Source organism: Euwallacea similis, chromosome 19 (assembly GCF_039881205.1).
Source record: "Euwallacea similis isolate ESF13 chromosome 19, ESF131.1, whole genome shotgun sequence".
Classification (NCBI taxonomy): Eukaryota; Metazoa; Arthropoda; class Insecta; order Coleoptera; family Curculionidae; genus Euwallacea; species Euwallacea similis.
Window position 1 is genome coordinate 1,306,732 of NC_089627.1, and position 27,829 is coordinate 1,334,560.

Sequence of the window (27,829 nt, forward strand, 5' to 3'; positions counted from 1 at the left end):
TGCAAAGGAAATTTAAAATATTTTTGAATGTGTGACTTCCTGTTTGGTTTATTTTCGTCCAGGTGTCAAATGTCAAATAACGTTGACAGTTTGATGGGAAAAATTTAGTTTACTATTCCAACCAACCATTTCGAGTTATTTATTTGACATCCCCAAGATGCTCATTGAACGTAAGAAAAGTGCGCTGACTACTTATTTTGAATTTTAATTATTTTTAATTAAAATTAATAATTACTTAAATGAATATGAAAAAACTGTTGCAGTACTGCATTTTGTTTAATTCGTGTCTGAATCTTAGAAAAAACTATATTAACGTTCAATTCACAAAAATCTGTTATAATATAGAATTTAATTATTTTTTAAGTTCTTTCTTTCTCTCTCTCTCTCTCTCTCTCCTAAGAAAATATACTCTCCAAATTGGATTGTCGGCATAATCATTACTAATATAATTCCGTAATCCACAATGAGATAGTTGATTACTCTAATTACCTTATAATATCAATATTTTCCATTCTTTCCCCAAAAATGTTTACCATGAATTTGAAATTATGACGACTGAATGTTAAATGAAATTAGTTATTGCGCGGTAAGCTCTAGGGCTTCATATTGAATAATGAGTGGTAAGGTGTGCGCAAGTTTCCCATTGAAGCCTACTATATCATTATACCAGCCGTTAAACAAATATGAATGTGAACACGATCTACATACATATAAGACATTATAGACAACTGTTTGCCTACATCAGTATTCTTAAACAGTGAGTGAGTTTGATTATTTAAACATAGACCTAGGTACCATCTTGGAATCGATACCGCTGTTTAATGGTAACTAACCAATTCAAAAGAGAGATGGAAACAACTCCAATTCAATAGATTTAGCAGAAACTGTAGCAGATGCGTTGATGTTACAAAGATTTTCACGGCAGGAATCCTAAACATGTCCTTGAACCGGACGACAAGCTATAATTAAACAAATTCAAACCGTCATGAAATATCCTTCTTCTCCTGACAGATATTTAATTTCAAATATATAATTCTAAAAATATATAAAATAAATATGATTTCGTTTTCGAATTCTCTCATCTTAGTTTGCAACAGCGAGTTTAGCTTGACCTTGATTCCGGTCGAGGAACGCGATATAGGCCTGAGGTTCTCTGACGCTTGTCGCAGTTTGTAAACACGAGTTTGGTTAGAATATTTGACATTAATTTCAACATGGCGGTGTCTGTGATGTGCGTTACAAGTCAGTAGGTGAGTTTTTCCACTTTTCTCAATGTATTTCTCATGAAAATTTGCCAAAATTACATTTTTGCATCTTTGTACCAACATGCTTCATCCTCACGGAAGGTCATCGGCTCTAAAGGCCAATTTTTCGCGGAAATTTTCAAATTATCGATTCACCTACCTGTGTCTTCAATGCTTAGTTGGCCGAGGATAAATACATTACGGATTCATGATATTTTCATTTCTTTTGCATTGAAACGTTTGCATGTCACGGTGATGTTACGATGGAGGGACTTAAATTTCATTTGCAGACCTCTATCATTAAGGGCTCTGATTACCTACTCTACTTAAATAGTTGCTAGTCCTGGATCATCCTTGACGAAGTTAAATTCTTAAATTATGCCAAATTGCCGACAAGTTTTGTCAATAAATAGTTATGTTGTTGGTATCCTTGGAAGCGAGCATGGCACATTGACACTTTATTAGTAAATCCAAACATACCTGGCATTGGTTTTCCCATTTGTTTTGTTTGTCAACTGTATTTAAGAACTATTCAGTTGTTGTAAATTCAAATAAAAAGTTATTCTGTGAGATTTAAGCGTCTTTGGACCTCAGGCATATATAAACCGAAGCAAGTCTTATCTTGTACCATCAAGATTTACTCACCTATCTTGTCCTATTATAAATTAATTATTCACATATTAAATGGGTCTCGTCAGTCTTGGAAATTTGACACCTGACGTTTTCCATATCTTTCATCAGACATGTCAAAAGATATACAATTAATGGTAAATTCATAGCAGTAAAAAGATCTTTTGGATATAACTAGGTTCGGTGGAAGACCTTATTAACTCCAGGGGCATGTTCGATACCCTTGAAGTGTCAGGCTTGTTGAGTTTCATTAAGGACCTGTCAGAGCAAACTTGCGTTATCTATCAGAGTTTATAACAATAAAATAAGATGGATTCTGTCAAGGTCTGAACAGTGACTCTGACTTCTTGGACAATAGTTTTGTTAACAATATGACAATCACATGAGGCAATTTTGGCTAGAAATTGATACCTTAAATTAGTATGTTTTCATCTCGTTCCATTAGATATAGAGATTAGGGTCAAGCTTGACATTTGGGTCATAATAATGTTCCTCACCATTTTCATGCATAATGTCCTATTCCTAACATATGGTATTAAATTCAGAATAAGAAGGGATTTCAGAATTCCATTTAAAAAATCTCGGACTATATCAAAAGAAATAATTTGAATAACGAAACATCGGATCTCAAATCGGACAATTCCATGTCGTAGAGAGACAAATAGTTCTCAGAAAAAAAGGAATCATGTTTAGAAATATTAGATTTTTTCCGGATATTTTAGGAACTTCAAAACAGCATTTTATTGAGCTCTCATTACTCAGCTTTGCTCTAATTTAGCACATCTCCTAACTCTTCAAATAACTGGGATTCCCACGCTTATTTCGAAAAACTATCATTCAGTATTTTTTAAAACACAGTTTCCACGTATATTGTTAAGTGATGAAATTAAACAGATTTTTTTTGTTGATTTTTCGGTTGATTAGAACTTTGTCTTTTTCAAGTCAGGAAAATTTAAAGAATAGTCCAGGAAATTATATTTCTCACTGATGTTTTATTAGTTTAAAAATTGAATATTTTGAATAAAAATTTAATACCACCTTAAAACTTTCTAACTGGTAAATTACTTAAATGGACGATAATTTTTATCTTTGTATGTGGAAAAGTTAGTCCTAGCAGGTGCCTGCAAATGTAGTTTAAGTAGAATCCTGCAGCACGTGTGCCTACTTATTGCCTTCATGCGTCATGTGTGCGCATATAGTAAATATATATACACGTAACATCCAGTGCATATCTGAAGACATACGCACATATTGGTGGCTGTAGTCTGAAAAAGATGGAAAAAAATCGGGAACCAGAAATGTGGAAGTCTTATTATGGAAACACCCGGAGTTCCCCAGTCTTGGGGATGAATTCATGACATCCACAGCAGCTTCGCAATGGACACTTGCTATGATTTACCCTGCCAACTTTCCACATTGAATTGAACTTGATTGAATTCTTGTCAAAAAAAAAATTACCCAGATAGGTCACCTGTATATTTAGAACCTTTGAGAGTTCTTTAAAATTTTTGGATCTTCTGGAGATCATGGCTAAACATGGAAAAATTGCAGAAAAGTGTCCATCAAATTGAAAAGGTAAAAAAAGGGGAAAGTGTGGCAGAGAGTGCCTAGACTGGTACAAGGTATAAGCGTCGATATAAGCTTAATATGCAAAAGTGAATAAAAAAGGTAATGCGGTAGGTCATTGGAAAGGCAATTTTTAAATCGGAATAGTAAATCAGATATACAGTGAGTTTTTACAGTGATACAGGTGAGTTTTTTAAGTGTGTCACGTAAATATCTCTGAAGTTATGAATTTTAGAAAAAAAAGTTTCAAATAAAAAAGGGATTATATGAAAGGGGGGAACTTTTGGCATCATCACTGTTTCGATTCAAGGTCATCTTCAGGCTCTAATCAAGGTCAACTTTGTTTTTTCAAATGGAAACCCCACATTTTTTTGACAGATTCTGATTTGTTGTTTAAAACAAACATGTTTTTACTTGAAACATTTTTAAAGAATTTTGTTCTAACGAAAATGCTTGTATCGATACATTCAAGAGAAGAAATTTAAAAAAACATAATTTTTAAACAATTCAATCAAATAAGTGTTCAAAATGATGTCCTACTTCAATGCATTTAGCGATCCTCATTTTGAATGACTGTTGGATATTCCAATATGGTTCTGGTGGAATGTTACGGCAAGCTACTCTTATTCTTTCTTTCATGTTTTCAGCAGTTGTTGGCACTTCAGCGTAGACAATTTCTTTTAAAAATTATGTTTTTTTAAAATTTCTTCTCTTGGATGTATCGATACAAGCATTTTCGTTAGAACAAAATTCTTTAACAATGTCAATTTGTGCTAAAACTATCAAATGAATAAAAAAATGTTTCAAGTAAAAACATGTTTGTTTTGAACAACAAATCAGAATCTGGCAAAAAAATGTGGGGTTTCCATTTGAAAAAACAAAGTTGACCTTGATTAGAGCCTGAAGATGACCTTGAATCGAAACAGTGATGATGCCAAAAGGTTCCCCCTTTCATATAATCCCTTTTTTATTTGAAACTTTTTTTTCTAAAACTCATAACTTCAGAGATATTTACGTGACACACTTAAAAAACTCACCCTGTATATAAATGGCGACATTCAACAGAGTTTTAAATTTCAAATTTGGGTTGAAATAATTATTGGTATCAGCGATATTCTATAGATGTATCTTCGATCTTGGTCACCCAATATGCAATTCCAACCAGTGAAAATACTCGTAACTTTCAGGGTTTCTAAATTTGTTTTCTCACAAGTTCAGTGGTTCTGTTTCTTGCGGAACGATGTAACTGAAATTGTAAAGATCGAAAATCTTACAACATGCCATTAAAAAATGTTGGAAATTTGTGATCGTCCAGGGACAGAAGATTTAAGATATAGAGAAAATGGGAACCCCAAATTGGCATACCTACCTCTGTTCCTCGGTATTGGTTGATTTTGGACCTTATGATAAGGATGCATTCGTCAACCAAAATTATCTTAAAAATTATTAATTTGCGCAGCTGCGAAAATGGATTTTATCTAAGCGCTAAAGATAAAGAGGCATTTAGCCTAAGACTCATTGCAAGTCCTTGATCTGACCCTCACAGCGGTGATTCATTTCTTCAACAACTAAGAAAGAAAAGTGAGATTTTCCATATTTGAACGTTTCTTAACGCAAAATAGCGCAACTATGCCAACTTTCAGAGGCCATGACTTTCAAAAGTGTAAGCCAAACAAGATTATTTGTTAATCGTAATTGAACAATTGTATAAAGAAATTTCTAAATTATCTAAGGTGATGATATTTACTGTGGCCCTGATTATCATGGAAAACGAGAACAGAGGGAAAATGATAGCCATTATATTTAAGTAATTTAATCCCTCGTACATTTCGGTGGTGATAGCGAAGTTTACTCAATTATAAATATTGTTCACGGCAATTGTTGCAAAATTAAGTAATTTCAGGTGATATATTTTCAGTACTCTGCTGAATTACCATAAAAATGTAACAATGAGGTGAACTTGCTATTCTTGTCTAAGCCATTAACATTGAACTCTTTGTATATTTAACGATTAGTTAAAATTGCAACTGCAGCGAGTGAAAGTTTATGTGGCCACGATTCACGGCCCCTGCTTTAGAAACCCAAATTTTGCCTAAAAAGTTACGGGAATGCCTTGGGAAAGCCGAGTTGCGCCCAGCCTGTCCATACGTTTAAATTATAATGAGTTGTTAAGCTCGACTGGCTATAATTGTCCACTAATTAATCGGTGTTTTTGTTAAACGTATTAAAGATACACAAACGTCATTTATTCATGAGCTTTGCTGATGGCTTAGCAGGTAGGTCGGTAATTGTGCACGATTTTTGAGCGTATAAACAATCATATTTTTGTCATGTAGTAATATTCGCTTTCAAGACATGGGATAATTATAGGAGATATCAAAAATAACTTTGTTCTGCTATTAAGTTTCAAGTGACAGTAAATATTCCAAAGTGTATCGACTTGATATGTAAAGCAGATACCATGGTAATTTTTATCTCACTTCCAACCAATCAAGCGGTAGTTTCTAATAACCGCAGTGCCGCTTATCTTGGTGAAATCAGATAGGTATGATATTTTATACAAATATGATACAGAGTTGGGTGACATAAATTCGTTTTTTCCTGTGAATGTCACACTCGGTCGTCAGCTCTTCAAACTGCAAAAAAAATTAAATTAATGTTTTTGGCGGTACATATGTGTTGCTACAGACCACTGTTTAACACCCTTCCTAAGAGGTGTCAACCTAAACGGTACCTTATTGACATTACTGTATCCCACAACTCCCGTTGCTACGTTTTTCTAGTACCATGGAACGGTTACGTGTGCGCCAAACATTTACCAAATTACGCCCGGTACTACTACAGTTATTACAACAAAAGTAACTATCCATGTGTGCCAGTAAAATTAACTGATAACCAGAGCAATAATTAATGTTTACTTAAAAATTATCATATTGTATTTTGATCTTTGCCTATTGTGTTTTTAACCTTCTAGTTTGTTTGTTCATGTTATCAGGGTAATGAGGGGCTTATAATCTTACTGAGTCCAAGATTAGAACAGAATATTTGCTTGTTTGCCGTACTTAGACGGTTTTTGATGATTTTTGCAGAATTTTACCTGACGGATGGTGCTGGTGGTGGGTGAGTTGTTTTCTGTAGACATTCCTGAAAAGTGGTCTTGCTTATTGTGTTTTTAGGATCAGATTTGAGAGTAAAGTAAAGGTTGGTGCAATTGTTCAGATGTGTTATCTTGGACGTATGATGGAAACAAAATTATTCCTAAAACCGCTCTCCAAGAAGATGACAATAGAATTGCAAACCAAAGAATATAAAGCAGTTCTGGGTTGTCGTTGAAGCAGCCACATTTAGATTCTTTCAATATCCATTCACGTGGCTACAACTTTGACTGGATAGCGACGCCAATCAGACGCGTCCAGTCGAATTCAGCCGTATTTTTTGGGTTTCCAGAGCTTAAAGAGTCAATAATAGGGCTTGCACATTTCGAAATTTTTCTGTTCCAAAGTCTGGTGAATCAAATGGTTTTCTCTGTCCATTGAATTTCTAGCAGAATTCTTGCCATAATGCGAACAATGTCAAATTCATACAGTAGCTTTCAGGTAGTATCACCAGTTTCAGTTTTTGAACACTCATGCTGGAAATAAGTTGTTGGAATTTTCAAACACATAATGAGAATTTCTAGCTGATATTTGAAGCCTAGGGAAACATGAAAGATATTTTAATCCGGAAAGCGCGTTTATAAATTTGCATATTTGGAGGATACGAGGGAAACTTTTGAAAAAAAGTCGATTTCTGTAGAACCAGGTGCGATATCGAAAATCAATCGAACGCGTCGCGAGGTATCATATCAGTCTGTAAATTACCGTATTAAAGTATGGCCAGACCATTTTTTGGGAGCAATGTAGCAGTTTTCTTGCGCAACGTATGAGACTTAAATAGCCTCGTACGATAGTCCAAGGATGCACCTACCTGTGTGTGTTTCATGCATTCGGATATTTTTCGTATTTTAGAAGATATTTAACTTTAAATTCCCATTATGGGTTTTGAAATTTCAGTAGTTCAGTTGCCCCCGACCGCCCGATTATTTTATGAAGCTTGATTTGTATCGAAGCTATATCTACATACATATCAGGTAAAGGTTCATAATGATGAATATGTGGCTCAAACATCTTAGGAGAGGTTCATGCTGATTCAGTTGCACTTTGAAATTTTCCTTATTCAGTTCCCAAAGCCTTATCCCTTATAAATGGTTGTATAGCAGATCTCTTAAATGCACCTACTTATCTCTTTCTAGCTGAGTGGCTGCATGTCTTGGGTTCAGAGTGCAATATAATAGTAGTTTAGTCTTTGAGATTTTAGGAACGTGAGTTGTTTCATATAATAGCATTCCTGTTGTTGAGCGATTAAGTACTTTACCTGGGATAACTCACTCATTCCCTATTCCCAGATGATATCTTCCTCACCAGATTGGGGCCATCGAGGTCTTTTGTTCAGTTCTTTGAATCCAATATTTGACTTATTTAGTTTATTATAACATTTTGCGATATGCCTTCACAGATTTTCATCAGTAAATCGTTGAAAATGGCTTGAGGTCTAAAGTAACAGTTCTTTGCAAATTCTGGAGTTGTAAATAATGGATGGAGACTTTTGGGTTTCGTTCTTCTTAAGCATCTAGGCTAGCATTTACTGTTTTTCGAGGAAGCAATGTGGGTATCCTGAATTCGGAAACTATATTGCCAAAATGGCAATTACGACAAATAATCGTTTCTTTCAGATAGTATCACCACCTAAATGGTGGGCCGCCATTTTGCTACGTTTCATAAAATCACAGTTCCGCGATGACTTGCACTAGGCAAAATAGTGGAAGTTTAGTGGCTGCTACTATATGAATCTCTGTCTTGCACGTTAATGTTAAATAATAAATACTCTTGACTCTCTACCATATCATTTTGTTAGTGCGACTAGACAGTGTTTCTGTTGTATAATGGATAAATTAAAAAAATCGAATGAGTTATATAACCATCGAAATTATGACGAAATATCGATGTTACTGGTGAAATGTAATAAATATTAAAGAATAAGTAAAATTCAACATGCAAATTATAGCTTCCTGAATTACGAAAATTCGCATATTCACAAATTCTCGCTTTATTTATTAATACTTTTTAATAGCAAATTTGATGTAGAATCTTGGAGAAATAAATTTTTTCTCATGGCTTTCTAGTTTTATTATAACAACACTTAAAATTGTCCCATTTGAACAAATCAGGAATGGACCATTTCACGGCAATTTTTATTAGTACGTAGTCGTTGGGACTTAACGGCATTTTCATCAAAAGGTCTTCTTTTAAACATATTCACACACACTATTCTTCTTCGCTGGCGACAGAGTATGGGACACATTTTGAAATATGTGACGATACCGATTAATAAAATACCCTTTATAGCTAGGCAGCTATGAACATATTGAGCAATGAACATTTCCACATTTATGAAAAATTTATTCAGGTTTAGAGGTTATTGTAGCAATTATTTTCAAATAAACTGCGACCGGAAGAGGATATGTTTTGATGACATAGCGTGTGTATGGGAATTTCGATATTTCCAGCTGATTTATTATACCTTAGGACAGGGCCATGTACAAGTATATGTTGTTCTAACTTATTAAAAATTTTGGGTCGCCATAAATTACAGACGTTTTTTCCCTGTTTAGATAACGGACAGCGGCGGTCGCCGCATTTGATGGACTAATGTGGTTAGAATTCAGGAAATTTTCTTAGGAATTTGCCAAGTTTTAGCTCACCCATTCATTCAAACACTAAAGAATTTAGCGCATTCCTGATAAAGTTTAGAATTTGCTGATTTTCCAACCACGCACATATTATTACACACCATTATTTATACAGGGAAAACATGGAATGACCACTCAAGATTTTTAATAAGTTGGAATATCATATAGAGCAGAGACAACTGCAACCCTTCTGTACCATTGAATTATGAATATCGCAATTTTCTTTTTTGCCTCGTAAATAATTTCTATCGATATAATTGCGTTAAGGTCCGTTTCCCCTCAAAGTGCATACGTAAATACCTCAAATGAAGCAACATTATCATCAATAATAATTATCACTCTCAAGACGTTTGCAATGGGTATTTGCACAATGATTGTTTTATTTTATCTAATCGTCGGTAGGAGTTTCAGGATTCATCATTATTTGTTTTAAACTTGTTAAAGACAACCAATTTCATTAATTCATCAATTTCCAACGAGCTTCAGCTCCTAATGAATCGCTTGTAGACTATTTGTCTTGGTTCTTATCGACATTAATCGCCATTTAATCATCGAAAACCAACGTAACATTCCGTTTGGCCTGTTTATCTTTGGGACACAATACGACAATTCCGACCAACGGAGCTAGCTCATTTTTAATAACAATTTATCGATTCGCTGAACTAAAAAATACCACTGAAACGAGGTGATGGCCTTAATAATTGATGAAGGACTTTATGGGTGGGTGCATCAAAAATAGGGCTTGTTCGGGAAATAACACATCCTTGGATTTTAAAAGGGCATTGCCCAACAATGTAGTGCACAACACTGAATATGTATGTGGACTTTTTTACGTTAAATACATGTTAATTTAGTTGGAAATGAATTTTAATTCTGAACCCATTGATGGCGTTTTTTGTTTTTATTTAAGCTTGTTTACGACCCATGAAAAGATTCGCAAAGCGCGCTGACGACGTGTTGTAAAGCTAATTTAATTAAACATTATTTATTACGTGTACTTTATCGAATGCATTTAATATTAGCGATAATCGTAATCGTATATTTTATGACTTAATAAAAAACATTTTTTTTTTAAGTTCGTTTACGTCCAAAATACCATCTACAAAATGGTTTTGCCACGAAAAAAACCGTTGCGGTGTCCGTAATTGTTGCTGCGAAGCTACCGATTATTAACATTATCGACGAGACGCCATTCAGAATTTCAGGCACACTGACCTGATAGTTTTGTGTAACAGCCAAGATATGAGGAAACGTGTTTGGATTGCAAATGAACACCCAAAACTAGAGCCACGAATATTGAATTTTTGTAGTGTATACAGGGCTGTCAAAGTTACAAACAGGCTTCTAGAATCTTGCTAATCCCGAAAGTGAATATTTCTATTCTTAATGGGGACTATAAAGTTTCAGGGTTTGTCGTCGCTTGAATCATGCAACATGCATCGGGGAATTTTCAGTAGTTGCTGATTAATGAATAGAACATTTTCTTATCTCCTCTTAGAACCCTAAACTAGGCAGTCCTTTATTAGTTGATTATATAAATAACGCCCCCCAGACAACGCCTTATCGAAAATGCTATGTACCTATTATTTTTTGCGCTGCCATTGGCAAAATTACAGATATTTCACGTTGGTGTGCTTATTGTTGTACGTTTGGACAACAAAGGTTGCGCACCCAAGAATAAGGACAAATAGTAATAGTTTTAAACATTCGTCGGCATGTTTAACAAATTTCGATACTCTTGTTATGTTAATAACGAGGGTCAATTACACAACTGTTTGTTTTTGAAAGAGAGAATGTTTATGCGACAGTAACAGTTGTTGGAAATTATGCCTTAATGTTTATTGACATTTGTAGACCTAGAAAGTTTACTTACCTAAGGTACCAACTTTGTTGGTTAGACTAGGAATGTCCACAATTTTACTTAATTAAATCGTTACATTTTATTATTTATCATCCCATCTGGCAACCTCGCTAGCCCTCAATCACTCCTCGTCTGTCAACATTTGATCCAGTATAAAAACCAAGGCCCTTGCCATCTTAAGGATTTAGTGAATATACTTATCTACTTAATGAACTTCAAGGAAATATTTAATTGAGGTGAATATTGAGCGAATAACAAAAGATATAAATAAATCAATAAACTCCTACACATTTGGTCTTTCCTACATGTGGCAACGTTACTTGACTAAGTTAGCCCTTCGTAAGTCCGACGGTCTGATTAAAAAAACGAACGTTATGAACAAAGCTAACATTAAATCGATTAGTTTCTTCAATAGATCTTTCAGCGACAATTTGATCAAAATGGACATGAGTATTAGTTATTTTAAATTATTAGACTCATTTATAAGTTAAATTATTGTAAATAGCTGATGATCCATAAACAATCCGCAAACCCTCCAGTTCCTTTAAGGGAGAATCAACTACATGAAATATAATTTAGATATATGTATAGCCATATATGACAGGAACCCTTTTTCGAAGCTAGATAGCCGGAGATACCCTTTCGGACTTGGACCCCGCCAGTGTCCATATTCGGGCCCTGGTATATGGTTATGTATCTAAACTGTCTTTCATGCAGTTGATCCCTTTAGGGAAAAAACTGGAAGAATTATGGATTGTTCTATATGGACTGTATGAACACTGTTTGCACACTGAACTAACTGTTGTGCATATGATTGCTACAGTTGTGTTTCTGTTTAATTTAAAGTAGAGTAACCATATAATGGAGCTTTCGGAAAATGCAAAAACTCAAGGTTTTCTTGGAAATTATAAAATCTAAAGCAATTTATTTAGTTTTTATTGGGTATGAGTGTCTTATTAAATTCTCTAAACCTTTCCACTTTTAACAACCTCTGGATCTCTTACGGTTACCAAGGTTCCCATACACGTAGAACTAATATAGGATACACTGTATACAGGGTGTCCGTAATATCGTCGTAGGAATATTTCAGGGGGCGATAGTATTTTGCAAAATAATAAGAAAACATGCCAGTAGACCCATGGTCAAAAACGCACCATTGTCGATATACAGGGGGACAAAATTTCACATTTATTCTCATATTTTGCGTTTTTCTAACGTATGCCTTGAGTTAAATTTTTCAAATTTCGCACACCTACTTTCTTTAAGATCCTCTAGAACAAAATGTTAAAATCATCTGTAGCCATATACAGTGTTATGTTTTTTTGGGTTATGTACTGTTTTATGCTTCGTATCTTTTTTTGGAAACACCCTAAGTTAATACTGATACCAAATTTAAATTCCTTGCTCAATTTTTTAGCTGTTTGATTTTTTGCATCTTTCACTATTTTCGTCGATTCAAACTAAGAATGTAAAAAAGTAAAAACAAAAATAATCATGGAGCTCAGTTATCAACTATCTCAAGCAATTCGTAGCATTTAATCAAATTTCTTAAAATAAAAAAAAATCTAAGTCAAAACAAAATTATAAAAAATGTGAAATTTTGCCACTCTTTGAATCGAAAATTGTGCTTTTTTAACCATGGGTTTATTAGCAGTTTTTTAATTATTTTTGCAAAGCACTATCGCCGCATGAAATACGTAGCTCCGTGATAATATATAACCCTCTACATATGTGTATATGTAAATAAAATTAGAAGGTACTATCGAGATAAACTTGCCAAAGCAAAAACAAAATGGAAAAAACCGTAAAGTTCGCTGGGATATTGTAAACGACAATTATCCCAAAAAATATCAAGCAGTAGTTCATTAAACTCTAACGGTCTAAGTAGCTTTTTTGTTGAAATTGTTGATAAAATAGTAAATAAACATCCTCCGACTAATATTCATTTCGAAACATTCCTAGAGGTTTTAGAAAGGTATGCTAGATACACATTCGCGATATCATTAATAGTTTAAAAAGTATATCCGCCATTGATGATTATACTATGCTGGTCGACCTAATTAAATGTGGAAAGAACATTTTGATCATACCATTGACAAATGTGTTGAGGACGGCATATTTCCGGATTGTTTGAAACAATACAAGAGCAGTTCCAATCTATAAAGGTGGTGATAGGAATGAGAGGAAAAATTATACACCCATATACAGGGTGTCCCGTAAACCTTCGACAATACTTCGCCTGATGAAAGGCCCATCCTTGAGAAGTCAGAAAATGAAAAAATAGCATTAATGAAAATATCATAGATGTCGAGATATTTACACTTTTTTCAAAATCGACAAAAACTGACATAACTTGATATTTCGTATTATCACTGTTACATCACTCCATATAGAAAAGCAAAATTTCCGTATTAGTTTCGGATTTTTAAAAAACATATTGTATAATATACATATATGTATATATAATATATAAGTATTGTCGAAGGTTTACGGGACACCCTGTATGTATATATTTTCCATATCGTCAAAGGTATACGAATGTGCGCTGTAAAAGCAGAGAAACACCTTTTTCGAAGAACATACATAACTTATTTTCTAATAAGCGATTAGAATTTTATATGGATTTGAATACAAGTGATGTTTTATCTTCTGTATGCTGTAAAATTATAGGGGGATTCGAAGAGGGACATTACCTTAATGATATCTTATAACATTTTCAAAAATCTTTTAATCGTATGTCTCATTTTAATTTAATTTCTAAACTCAAATCGTTTAATTTTTTTGAAGATATTCGTACATTTTTGAGTTCGGATGTGGAAATTAGACAGAAGTATACCACGATTAATGGTAACTTTTCCACGATCAGTTATATTCGATTTTGAATTCCGAAAGGTTCTACGCTCGAACCCCTCCAGGTGTTGACCTTCATTAATGATATTGAGGTGGAAGTTTGACACGGTATTATTTACCGATGATATACGTTTCATAGCTATGAGAGGGAGGTGAAGTGCCTGCCCTTGCGTGTGCTAAATATGTAGTTTGATTTGTATTAAACTGTTGGTCTCTCAATTGAAAAAAACTAAGAATATGGTCTTCGGTAAGCGCAAAATCTCTTCAGCAGCGAATATATTAATTACCTGGGAGTTTGTCTAGAACCAGTTTTAACATGGCCACATTATATAAGTTTTTTTTATCGCATAAATTGTCTAAAAGTATATTTTTATCAGAAATATTAGTAAACTTGTTGGCTTCGATGTTTCAAAGGTTACCAGTTCCCATTCTTCTCACAGTTAGTTCAGTTGCGGTTTTTACCTTGGGGGCAAATTTCACGAGCTAAAAGAATTTTTGGGCTGTTGAGAGAGATGTAAGAACTCAAATACAGGGATGATATCAGGATGCCCCAGCAACAGATTTATATTCGTATGTTTATGTATTTCAGACTCTTTCCGTTCAAAAAAAATACGAGATATGCCAGACAAGTCAGGATTTTTATCGTTAAATTAGTGTTTTCTCAGATTTTACTGTAAGCGTAAATATTTGAACACATACGGCGGATTCAAAGAGCGACAGCGCTGTAACATCTCAGCGGCTGGATTTCGCTGTAGCGCTGACTTAAAGCGGTAAAGCAGGTTTTGCTTTAATTTTTGCAAGATAAATTTAACAGCGGCTTGTCAGATTCCAAGTGCCGATATTGCAGCGACCATTGCAAATTTTTTGATTACGCCCATTGATTTGATGAAGATTAGGCAATTTTGATCAAGTCTATGAGGTAGCAAGCTTCGCATGTTCCAGGTAGAGGCATAATAAACTATAGTTTTGTCGTTTTATTTGAATTTTAGGAATCAAATGTATATATATGATATATATATTTGAAATTAAAAAAGTCTTCACTTTTAGATTTATCAAGTTGAGTCCTCACCTCTCACCACCTAGATGCTCCAATTTGATCCCATTTAGATCTTCCCACTAATAAAGAAAAAGGAACGGAAAAAACGCTTTTCTCAATTGCAGAAAACCCCGTTTTCTTCCCAAAACACGAACTTACTAATCCAAGGAAAAAATTAGAACCGAAACGTAGCAATTACGCACGATATGGCTGACTCGTGTAATTGTTTATAATAACTGTGATTACTCTGTCACATACAATGCCGCCGTTTAGATTGTTATTCGTAGTTGAGGAATAAGAAAAACCGTTTTTGAATCATTTGGGATGAAGCAGTTAAATATCTGAAACGTGACAGGTTATTTCTCGGATTGCTGAATAGTTTTATTATACTGTGAGGGAAATTCGAATTGTCCTAGGCGAGGAAATTTTTTTCCGTTAGTCATACGTAATAATAGTCGTAAGCAGGTGCATTTAGGCACCTGCAGGAAGTGATTTTCAGTCACTATAGCCAGAAAGTTGTTTAACCATTCCATTCGTGGACTTTGACTCGCCAGATTAACCACAATTTTGACAAAACCAATTGTGAATTTTTGCTCGATTATCTGTTTCATGTTGTGGCTATATAGGGTGTAACATATCCTCATCGAGATATTTCAGGGAGCGATAGTATTTTGTAAAATAATAGAAAAAATGCTAACAGCCCCTTGGTCAAAAACGCACCATTTTCGATATACAGGATGGCAAAGTTTCACGTTTTTTTCATAGTTTGCGTTTTTAGTTTTTATAATTTTTTAAATTAAATGTTACGAATTGCTTCAGATGGTTGATAACTGAGCCCGATGATTTTTTTTCTTTACTTCTTAATTTGCAGCGATAGTGGTGCCACAATTCATGTAGGGTGTTCCAAAAAATAATATAAGACATAAAATAGTACATGACCCAAAAAACATAACACACTGTTTATGACCATAGATGATTTTGACATTGTGTTGTAGAGGGTCTTAAAGGAAAGAGGTGTATGAAATTACAAAAATTTAACTCGAGGCATACGTGAGAAAAACGTAAACTATGAGAAAAAATATAAAACTTTGCCAACCTGTATATCGAAAATGGTGCTTTTTGACCATGGGTTTATTAGAATTTTTTAATTATTTTGCAGAGTACTATCACGGCCTGAAATATCTCCATGATGATACGTTACATCCTGTATATATATATATATCTTCGTAACCATTCGGAATTTCGTCGATATAAAAACAGATTATTAATTTGCTTTAAATTGCCCAACTTTTTCCCAATTTAAACCATTTTGTATCTATTACCGTTTCCAAGATCCCCATGCTGTTCATCCTTATCTGGGACACCCTGTATATAAATTTCATTTCCTATCTATATGTAGTAATCAATGGCAACCAGTAAAATGCAACTTCCATTATGTAATTTTATTATTTACCTCATATTCATTGTACTTATTATAGTTCTGCATAAAGCTAAAAACTCCCAACTATTTCTCGCTGAAAATAAATCTTCTATTCAGTTAATACGTAGTAATGTGGTGTCGATTCCTACTAAAGCGGCTAATAGGTTCGAATTTCAAGGACTCAAACAGGCTTTTTGCCGATTTGAAATGATTCGTTTTTTGCACAAATTTTGAACGTAATAATGTATCTAAGCTCATTATACGCGATACTTCAGAAAATCCGACCTTGCCCGGCCGGTTCGTTAAATCGCCACTATACTACTTAAATATTTTATAGTTTTTAAGAAAAAACATAACAAGGCAGTATAGCACATTGCAGTCTACCTTGAAATAAATAAATAAATAAATAAAAATTCAAGGCCGCATCATGGTGCCGCATCTCAATGGATCGATTCCCGAAAACCAGTTACCATGGGTACCTATTGCATGGCATGATAAACACTAATAATTTGTTTATCTTTTTCCAGTGCCTAAATGCAGAATGTCGGACAGTTCGGCCAAGGAGCTGCCAGTGTCCACCCGCCGTCGCAGTTCGTGGCATCCGAACCATCGGTAGGTACCATCATTGATTTGTTTACGTCACGATGTGGTGCGAATGAATTATCAGAGAACCTTATCGCGAGATCATAGTGACGAGTTAAATAATGGGATTTGATGCGGGTTTTTGAGCTTGTTTGGGGTTGATAGTGTGAATTTATAGAAGAGATGGATTTGCTACTGACTTTGCCTGCTAAGGATTTGACTTCATGCATTTCGTTGGATTTGTTTGATAGAGAGGTAAAATAGTTTTGGGTTGTAAGGTTTTAATATGCACTTTGTTAGGGGTGAACTACTTAAATAAATTTAAAAAGGTTGTACGTATTTTTCGTTGATCGTATATGTAAAATATGTTTGCTTTCAGCGTGCATGAAGAAAAAGACCGTCAATTTCATCAAATGCAACTATTAAATCAGACCATAAGTCACCCTTCTAGTGCAAAGTTTTTGTAACAATGTATAGGGCGATATTTTTACTAAGCTCCCTTTACCACCCAGACCTTTTTTCCCGATTCTGTTTATCTCATTTTTTAATCTTACACTATACACACTCTTAAGTAATTGTAATATCTTTATGTGATACATGAATATAGGACGATTTCATGTTGACTCTTCAAGTAGGTATGGGGGTCTTGCTTGGCCAGGGTGACACTTAAACATGGTTACATTAGGTTACGTAGAGAACTTGGTCTAGCCCACGGTGTATGATTTTTAAAAAATTATAAATTACCTTAATATTGGGTTTATTTTAAAGTCCGTTTAACATGTTTTACATGTAGTATGTAATAAGAAACCATTTCCTAGCCAATGAATCTGGTCAGTTTCGACCCAGATTCCCACCTACAAGGGCGTTTGTTTAATAAAGTATAGGTATAGCCTTCTAAGTAACTCGAAGTCGTACTCTTTCAAGCATTTTTTAAATCTGGGCCATTTTGTTCTACATATATTTTGATATTTACCTTTCAGCCAACCGGTGGGTCGACTACCAGCTCGCTTAGGCAGTTTCGCAAAAAGGATATAGATAAAGGTAATGGCGAGCCCCAGTCGCAACCACAGAAACCAATGTCTGAGAGCCATGTGGCCAGAGTGGCCCCACATAACCATTATCCACCAGCGAACGACGCTTATCATTATCCAACCTCTCAGTTTTCGGGATACAGGTTAGTAAAACTTTTTCCATTTTTTAAATCGAAATTTGCAATTTTTTATGTTGCAGCCCACAAATGAAATACTCAGACTTAGAAGCGCCCCAACCAAACCATATATCAACATCTGTGATACAAAAACCTAAAACTAAGGACTACTTGGAGATGTGCAATATCCAGCAGCAACATTTAAGCAACCAGCAATATTCTCCCGACAATGGCCAGTATTTGCATAAAGACCCTTCGCAGGTGGTTATTCGCCGATTCCTTGTTACTTTGATGTTATTTACTGTTTCTACCCATAGAATGGCTTCCCGAACTTGTTTAAACCGGAATCTCAGTACTACCCAAAGGATCAGCATCACTTCCAGCAGATGCCACATCACTCGATGCCTCCCAAGTTCAATCAGATGATAAATCAGAACATAAGGAAGTACAATCCGACGCCCACGGACAACGCTTTTTTGAATAAACTCAGTCAGCTGCGGCCGTCCATAGCCAGGTCCATAATGAACGATCACCATTTGCAAGATACCCAGGCTCCATATCCTGTAATGGATCAAAGGGCCATGTATAGCCAGCAAAATTCCCGATATTACCCCGGTAAGACTCGAAATCAGAAAAAAATTATACTTTATATGGTCGATTGAAAGTTGGAAATTGGCATTGAGCCTTTATTTAAAAAATTAATTCAAACAAATCGATCAACTAATTTCCTTCACGTAGACATAATAATTTATCTACTTCCGAATCAGTACCGCCACTACTATGATCAAATTTCAACAGGTGCAATTCACCAGCCTAATCCCTATTCCGCCAACCCCAATTGCCCCATAACCCCCACTCACCCCTATCCAAATTACCCTCCGGCGGGGTGCAATTACACAAGGCCATCGCAAATGGCCCCCGTTGGTCCCCGGTATCCTCACATGGAGAGAAGTGCCTCGCCCACTAGAAGAGGCTACCCAGAGAGCATGCATATGCCTCCAGTAAACGCCTACCATCCTTTACATCAAAAAATGCCTTCAGCGCCCAATTATGCGCAGTATCCGCAACACCGTGGTCCGGAATATGCGCAGCATTATCAGCACAGGCGTATGCCGCAGGACTGCTATCCGGCGCAAGCCTGCAGACCCAGACCCGCGCAGTTTATGCAGGGACATCATCAGTTGTCAGGTAAATGAATAAAAATTGAAATTATTTAAAATTGAGTGAATACAGTCAAAAGTACGAGAAGTTTTATTAGGTCGAAATAACATTTAATTTAAAGGTCAAGACTTACAAGACCTGGCAGAGAACACCGTGTCGCCCTCAGAGAGCCTGAAGAAATTCATCGAGAACTGGGATGACGATGATCAGGCAACGGAAATGAACAATTCATTGGAGAGTGGCGGTATAAGGGATAAGTTGCGCGAAGACGCACCTGGCACCCTCTACATGATCAACCCAAACGATGTGCAATATTTTGAAAACAACGGGATTTCCATCGTTACTTCCGAAAACGGTAGTTTCCAATTGGTAAGCTTTTTCCTTTTCCCTTGGAATGGCCTTAATCATCAAGAAATTTTAGTCTTCGGATAACTACCAGTACCTGAATGGTACAATGGTGCGCATAATTGAGACCAACAAAGATGTACCTGCAGAGGCAAGCTCCACACAAGACCGAGTGGTGAATCTCCAGATCATGGAGACGTCCAAACCAGACTGTATGATGCCCAACAAGCTCAAAGAAGGAACCAAAGTAGTCATTCACCAAAACACAGTATTGGACAATCCTTTACAGAAGACTTCCCACGGCTCAAACCACCAACTGAATAATTCAGCATTGGATAGCATGAATATTACTAAGGAGTTAGTGGATAAAAATTGCTCACCCATCAATTTGGAACAACTCGATCACAATATGAGTTACAATCCTCTGGGGCAAAGTAAGGCCGAAGACTTAGGTAAAGCTAATTTGAACGAAGATCTCAGCCAAAACTCTGACGATAGTCAGTACAAATCTCCAGGATCCAAAAGCATGCCTTTAATAGACTTTTTCGCGGAAGACACCGCTGTAGTTGACGAAGAGTTTGTAGAGCCGTCAGAGAGGGGAAGCGGTGTCATTGTAACCCCTCCAGCCACTTCCCTGCAGTTCCCCGATGTCAGTTCGTTAGAGGAGAATAAGTGTGACCCAGTGATAAGTGAGGAAAATTCAGAGTTTAGCATTGAAAGCGGCGAAAATCCTCCGGCAGAGCGGCGAAGGAGAATTTTTTCTGTGGACGACATCATTGGCAGCAGTTCCAAAAAAGACCTGAATATATGCAGCAGTGAGGTAGTGACACAATTTTTGGAGAACGAAGCTTCGTTTTCGTCTTTGGAGCAGCTCACTTCAAACACAAAATTCACAAAAGATGAGCCAGATACTCTTCAGACCATCCTCAAGGTGTCAGGGCCTTCAGCGCTTCTTCAAGTAGCTGGAGAACTTATGGAGATCACTGTCAGAATAGTAGACGGCAAGAAGGTGATCAATGTAAAGACTTTAGGGTCCGACGCCAACACTGTGGTGGATTGCAACCACAATTACGAGGTTTCCTGTCAGGGAGAAGATGTGAATGGAAGTATCAATGAAGATAGAGCGGGACAATTCAAAGAAGAAGCTGAAAGTTTCAATGATTTTTGTGAAAATGCTACTAAAAAAGTTGTTTCTATGGAAGGTGTTAAGGAAAGCGGTTTCGCAGCCGCAGAAGCTGCTGCAGATGGAAATGTCGCTAAATATGATCATACGATTGCTGTGGAATGTCTCCAAGAAGATGACCAGATAAGCTCACCAGACGGCTCAGAAATCTGTGAAGATGAAGAAAATGCTGAAGAAGCCGAGAATGGATTATATGAATTTAGCAAGTCAGCGAAACAAGAAGCTTTTGAGAACATTAATGAAGATATTGAAGGAGAATCCAGTGTAATTGACGAAAGTTATTCTACTAATCAACTCATCATTGAAGAAGGCTATAAGAGCAAGGAAAATGAAACTTCATTGCTTTCAGGATCATTCCAAATGGAGCCTGAAAATGGCGAAGGAGATCAAAGTAGGCTTAAAGATGGCTCTTCAGAAATAGCATCAGTTGAAAAACAAGCAAATAGTGAAGGAGTATTAACCAAATTTGAAAACAAATCTGTAGAGGAGGCTCCAGTGAAAAGGAAACTAACTTTAGAATTAAGAGAATCTGTAGAAGCTATAAAATCCGAAAATTCGCCACTCATGGAAGTTGAGGAAATTACGAAGGTTTCCACAGTAATAAGTCTAGAATCAATTGAAAATATAACACCGATAATATCTGCATCGTCTCATCTATCAGATGCTGAAGTGACCTCCGATGTTACAAACAAAGTATCTACTGAGCCAACGTCAATGGATTCAGCATGTCTGACTCATTTTGAGTCTGAAATAATCAGGGAAAGCAATAAAAATTATATTGCGCCTGAAACAGATGCTTCAGTTGAGTTTGTTGGGGAACCTGAAATGATCACAAATTCAATGACTGAAAGACATGAATCTAATGCTCATTCTGAAAGCAATAATCTAGAAGAATGTTCTGGGATTTCAAATATTCATGGACGAGAGACACAAGATATAAAGGAAGATCTAAATGTGTCTCCAACTGAAGACGATAATGCAGATGAAATTGAATGTAAAATTGCTGTAAAGGAATTAAAAGCTGAAGATCTTAAAGAAGCAGCTGATGACGATAAAGTTTTGAATGCAAACAACCATGGGGAGGAAGAAACGGTTATAAGTGGGAACTTTTCTGAAGATATTACAGGGAGCGTTTTCGAGGAGTCTATTGCCCAATCAGCAAATGAAATAGTGCCAATTGATGACATTGAAAATTCCCACTCAGAAGAAACCGATAATATCACGGAAGTTCATGAAGAACTTTTAACAGAAACCTCCATAATAACCTCCGACGTAGATATTGAAGACAACTTCCTTGACTCTGAAGATACACCATATCAAATAATTGCTGAAGAAGATGCAGTTAATGTTATCATATCAGAATTACCAGACCCCATGGAAGCTATTCAAGAAATTCACATGGAAGGTGAACTGTCTCAAGCAATCGAAGCATCAGCCTTTGAAGACGAAGAACAGGAAATCTTTCATACCGATTATCCCTTGGAAGATGAAGTTTTTATCGAGGAGCCCCCTGTTCATGAAGTTATAGTCACTAATCCTTTGGAAGACATTGGAGTTATTGAAGAAGACCATCTCTTCTCAAACAGCTCAGAGATACCTTTAGAGCCTGTAACTACCTCGGACATTGATATAGCTCAGAAAAAAGTCCATGACGAAGCCTGCTCAGAAACTACAATTTTAGAGGAAAATATCAAGGCCAAGGTGGCAAAATTGGAAGTCCAAATACTGTCCCCAACCTCTACAAACATTGAAGAGGGCTCTGCTACTGCAAACAATGTTTACATAAACAGTTACCGAAAGTATGACATTTATAATGACTCCTCGGATCTCACATCTACGTCCCCTATCGCTACAAAAGCAGCCAAGAAGCTCTACGCGCTCGATTTACAAGTGCAACACGACACTGTGTCTTCTTCGAAGAAAGAGGAGTGTCCAAAGAACAAGAAGGTCAATCTAAAGAGGTCCAAAAGGCTGAATGAGAAGGGGCAGATAAAGAGCGAACAGAAAGAGATGCTGAAAGTTCTGGCCGAGAGAAGAAACCGGAGAAAAGAGTTGGCTCAAAAATCGCGATTGATAGACAGGAAGCCTGAAAAAGTGGAGTCTAAACCTGAAAAGGTTAATAAAAGTCAGGAGGAGGACAAAGCCCTTGAGGCAGATGAAGAGTATGTGGATTTCAAAGAACTCTTGCGAGCGAGAAAACTAAAAAAATTGAGAAAGCAGCAAGAAATGGAGGCCAAGAAAGAGGAAAACTGCTGCAAAAAAGAACCAACTACGGCAGACACGGTTAAGAAATCCGAAAACCAAGAAGGCAGCTGCTGCATTGGTTGCAGTAGCAGCAGTTTCAAAAAGCCCAAACTTATCAAAGAAGACAAGAAACCTGAAAACCCTGAGCCCAAATACGACACCCCGACAAAAGCTCCTCAAAAGCGAGTGAGTTTTAGCGACGACATTCCTTCATCCACGTCATATGGCTCGACACTTCCAACACCAATAGATCCAAAAATTGTTCCTCCACTTCATGGAATGCATCCCAAAGATCCTCGTCGACAATCCAAAGTATTTGCCAACCATGTGATGGTACCCAGCGTCTCCGAGTTAATAGAAGAAAATGGTGGGCCTGCCAACAAGAAGAAAATCACTTTGGCCGACTACGTCAGCAGAAAGAGGAAGGCTACCAGCACGGATAGCGATGAAAGTAAACGCCCCAAGTCAGATTCTCGGGAACAGCCGATGAGTGAAATTGTACCAAAGACTATCAGTGACGTGAAAACGTCCTTCGTTTTAAACAGCTCCGATTGGGAGGATTCAAATTCACCCGCGCCCACGCCTCATCAAGCGCAAGAGCAATGCCTTATAGAGGACTTTAGTGGCCTTATTAAGACTCAAAAACCCGTGATAGATGTTAACGAGTTAGTGCCCGTAGATGTTAGAGATAAAAAGCTGCAAGAATACAAGGAACACGTGGACTCCCAGTTGAACTCGCTCAATATTCAAATCCCGAAATTCAAGAGCAGATCTCCCGGCAACGGCAGCTTAATGAAGCGGTTTCTGAATAGCGAGAAACTGTCCGAGAGCGAGATGGACGAAATTAAGCGGATAATTTACTATAAGAAGACCATGAGTAAAAAAAATATCCGATCGCCGAGCAAGAGCCCGATTAGCTCCCCCACCTACGAAGTGCGGAGAGGGCAGAAAGAGCAGAGCGACCTGCGCAGGCACCTGCGCAAAGTGAACGCAAAAAGAAAAACGAGTGAGGAGAGAGACTCGGGCTCGGTGACTACACACCAAAGCGATTATTCTAGTTTTAAGACGAATTGTGGATATTCAGTGATCAATCGCTTAGGCGACGATGGCCAGCCGAAGATCATATTTAAAAGAAACAAGTTTTCCGGAGTTGCTCAGCAGCCGGTCGTCGAACTGGTCAAGCTGGACTTGGACAATTTGGAGACGGTTCAGCGAAAGTACAACGTTACGGTGAGGCAGGTCATGTGATTTAGGGACCAAATAGTTTTATTACGGTTTACATAGTTTTTAGTCGATTTGATTTTTGTCTATAGTTTATTTTTCTTGTTCATTCGCCGCGATGGTTCGAGTTATTTATTTGTTATTGCTTGGTTTAAATAGTCGAATAGTGCCGGTAATGTCGGAGGCACGAGTTCTTGAGCTTCGGTGCAATTGATACATTGGGACGTCACAATTGTGCCTCTGATTGTTCATCTGGTAGTTCATACAGGCAAGACAAGACGTAGGGCCAGTTTAATATTGCGTCCGCATTTTCAATTGCAGAGTGGGTTAGAAATAGAATCGGAAGGCTTTAAGAAGAACACAGCAACGTACATTATCACTTTGCCACCCTGTTCAATGGGAACATCGTGATACAGCTGTGCTGTTCTTAAACCTTTGGGACCCTAACTTTGACTTCGAATTCTCCATTTACTGACTTGTGACGGAGAAGATTTCATTGCATTGAATTGGCAGGAAAATTGTCTCTAGAAAAGTTCGAGACATTTTGCTTTGCATTTTTACGTTTTTTTAGAACAATGATAATCCACTTTCACCCACTTTCTTGTAAATGGAACGCCCTATACGTCAGGGACCATCGGTCCACCAAAGTCAGCTAAATACGCGGGAGCCAAATCTGTGCGCCGAACAATCGCGCAGCCCCTCCTCTACCAAATCCGCAGTTTGAGACTACAATATGCGAATCATAGTTAAAAAACTGAGAACATGACCACTGCGGCCGATGCTCCCATCAAGTGGAGTGAATTAAGAAGTGATTCGTTTCTTAGTAAATTTAATTATGACTGTCAGCATTGCAATGAAAACGTTTTTGGTTTATAACTGACCTATTAGGTCATCTTAACCACATCAATTGGTTTCAAATCTGTCATATTGACTGTACTCAAGTTCGCCATCCCTCGGAACGAAAGGCATCGCCATCAAATGCTGACGCAGCAAAGCTAGTCCTCAGTTGCTTGAATTTTTGTCAATTAGCGAACTTGTAATTTTTCACTATAATTACGACGTTGAAGCTGATTTTATGTGAGAAGTACTAGTCGACCCATTATGTTATATATAATTTGAGCGGTAACATTCTAAAGAAACTGATCAGTCCCAATTATATACAGGGTGGAAGAATATATCCACACATAATCATGTAAGTTATGTTCCTAATCGAGTAGAAAAATCTATATTGAATGTGTTCCCAAAGAGTATTCTTGGGGAACCGAAAGAAAATAGTACAATTAAATTTTATATTATTATAATGAAAATATTTATAGATTCAAGTTACATCTATACATCAAATAGATGTTGTGGAAATAATATATTTTGGATGTAGTTCATTAAAAATGTATATTATAAGTACATTATTACAGAAGAAATGGAGGCTATTCAGGTCACGACATATTATACGAAAATTAATTAGGTCAGATACAGGGTGCGCCAAAAAGTGATTGTGATTGGTTTATTTTCAATTGAAATTCAAAAACTTTTTAATCCAGAAAAAGTAGTTTCAACGATTTGAACACGTTTTTAAACTACTGGTTGTTACAGAGGTAGGTAAATATTGGTACGCTCAAAATAAGGGATAAGTTCTCTCACACCGTTTCGATATTTATCATTTATCTATTTATGTTTTAATTTTTTGAGTTTATTCGATTCAAATCTCTGCCAATAATTTTGAGACTTCTTGATCTTATTAATTTTGCTTCAACTTAATTTATCTTATCTAAACTTAACCATCGTTTTATTTTAATTAATTTGACCTCTCTACAACTGTCTCTTTAACAAGTTTATTAAATTTTGGCTGAAAATAAAGAAAAATATCATTAATTACAATTACTAATAAATATACTTACATTAAATCTGAAAAGTGTTTATATTGCTATCCATGAAGTCTACTCATGTTATGAAAAGGCATCCTTCGGAGCCATATATTATAACATTAAATATAAAACGAATTTCTGTGCATTCTTTAATATAAAATACATAAATATTTTTGAGTGTTGCAATCCATACGTACCTACGTGAAAGATATTGAATTTTTGCTTATTTAAAATATTCATATTGGATGTGACAAATAATAACAAATTGCAGTATTATTGTAACACGTTGTGCTAAACCTAAACTAAATGCTAAATATTTTCAAAACACCCATTATTGCGATGTGAGAACACCATTGCACCCACTTCGTTATCATTTGATTCGCGACATATCAGACTTTTTCTCGAACATTCCCATTGCCTTCAAAGAAATCTCCTCAAAGAAATGCCTTGAAATTTACAACGTGACTTAGATTTTTATACACATATAAGGGAAGATTCAAGTGCATTCCAAAGCTGATTCAAAGAAGTGTTTTGTACCTAAATAATCTTAGTTGTTTTGTAAATATTTTAGTATAATATTATTGTGGGTTTATAGAGTATATTTATATAACGCTTGAAGCCGGCAACGGACGAGGTGCGATATCGTAATATATATATATATTGGTGATGTAATACAACGGACACCCAGTATATACAAAAGGTATACAATGTCCTTTTCTGAATCACAACTATAAGGATCTCTGTGGCCATAAAAGAAACAAGGTCGGTTAAACTGGGAAAGATTTACGCAGTTCAAGAATATATCGTTTCTAAATTAAAAAAAAAATTATGAGTCAAAAAAAATGAAATATTAGAAAAACGTTTATATTTTCTCCTCAGTTTATTTGGTGAAGTGATTCAAAATGTTCGACGCTTCATATTTGCAACTTTCCCTCTTACAACGTGGCGTCTCGTATCTGGAATCGAGGATTTTATTGTTTAAATTACCGTTACCACTACCCATATCGACAGCTTCAAGATTGCACTGAGATGAATATATTTAAAAATACAAAATATATTGAAATTTGCCTTTTACGTCCTTCGTATGCCGTTCGTTGCAGGCTTTATTTTCATAGAAAAACTTTGCTTTACAGGGTGATATAGGCTAGTCCTTACTAACACATAGTTTTATATTGGCTTGGTTAAGGTTTGTTTTATTGTTGGCAACGCAATTTTGGGGAGAATTTATTCTTTGAATTTGTTCATATTCGGTTGGTCAGTAATATTAAATAGACTAATAGGAAATTAACGCAATCAAGAAGGTTTTTCTTTGAGAATAAAAGTTATTATTATCTATTTTTAGTAGATATCTAGTTACCAAAATCCATATAGCACTTATATCAATTATTGTACTGTTAACGAGGTATCAGATGTTTTTCACGTTTTGTATTCCATAAGTGTAAATTTTGTTATTAACAATTATTGAGTGCCTTTTAGCACATTGACTGTTGATTTACCATAGATTTGGTAAGTTTTGTGTAAATTAAGCACATTAAAGTGATTGAATTAAGTTCTAGTTGTTTTAATTTCTTTTGGTCCCTTTTAAGAGAGAAAAGCATAATTTTAATATCCAACAATATTAGTGCAATATACACCAAGGTAGTAAAGTAGATTATTATGATCCGAACATCAACTTTAAATCATACAGAT

The 27,829-nt window shown here is 36.0% G+C and overlaps 1 protein-coding gene across 2 annotated transcripts; it reads left to right on the forward strand.

The window, feature by feature from the left end:
- Positions 1-1,145: 1,145 nt before the first annotated feature.
- LOC136415226 (fap1 adhesin-like) lies at positions 1,146-27,689 on the forward strand. Of its 2 annotated transcripts, XM_066399710.1 has the most exons (8): positions 1,146-1,250; positions 16,923-17,007; positions 17,958-18,151; positions 18,208-18,385; positions 18,442-18,739; positions 18,923-19,312; positions 19,407-19,654; positions 19,707-27,689. In XM_066399710.1, exons 2-8 carry the CDS (start codon positions 16,930-16,932, stop codon positions 24,303-24,305), a joined length of 5,985 nt encoding a protein of 1,994 aa, XP_066255807.1. In that variant the 5' UTR covers positions 1,146-1,250; positions 16,923-16,929; the 3' UTR covers positions 24,306-27,689. The 2 variants fall into 2 exon arrangements, with proteins under 2 accessions (XP_066255807.1, XP_066255808.1); XM_066399711.1 differs by lacking the exons at positions 1,146-1,250; positions 16,923-17,007 and adding an exon at positions 17,044-17,232.
- Positions 27,690-27,829: the final 140 nt, after the last annotated feature.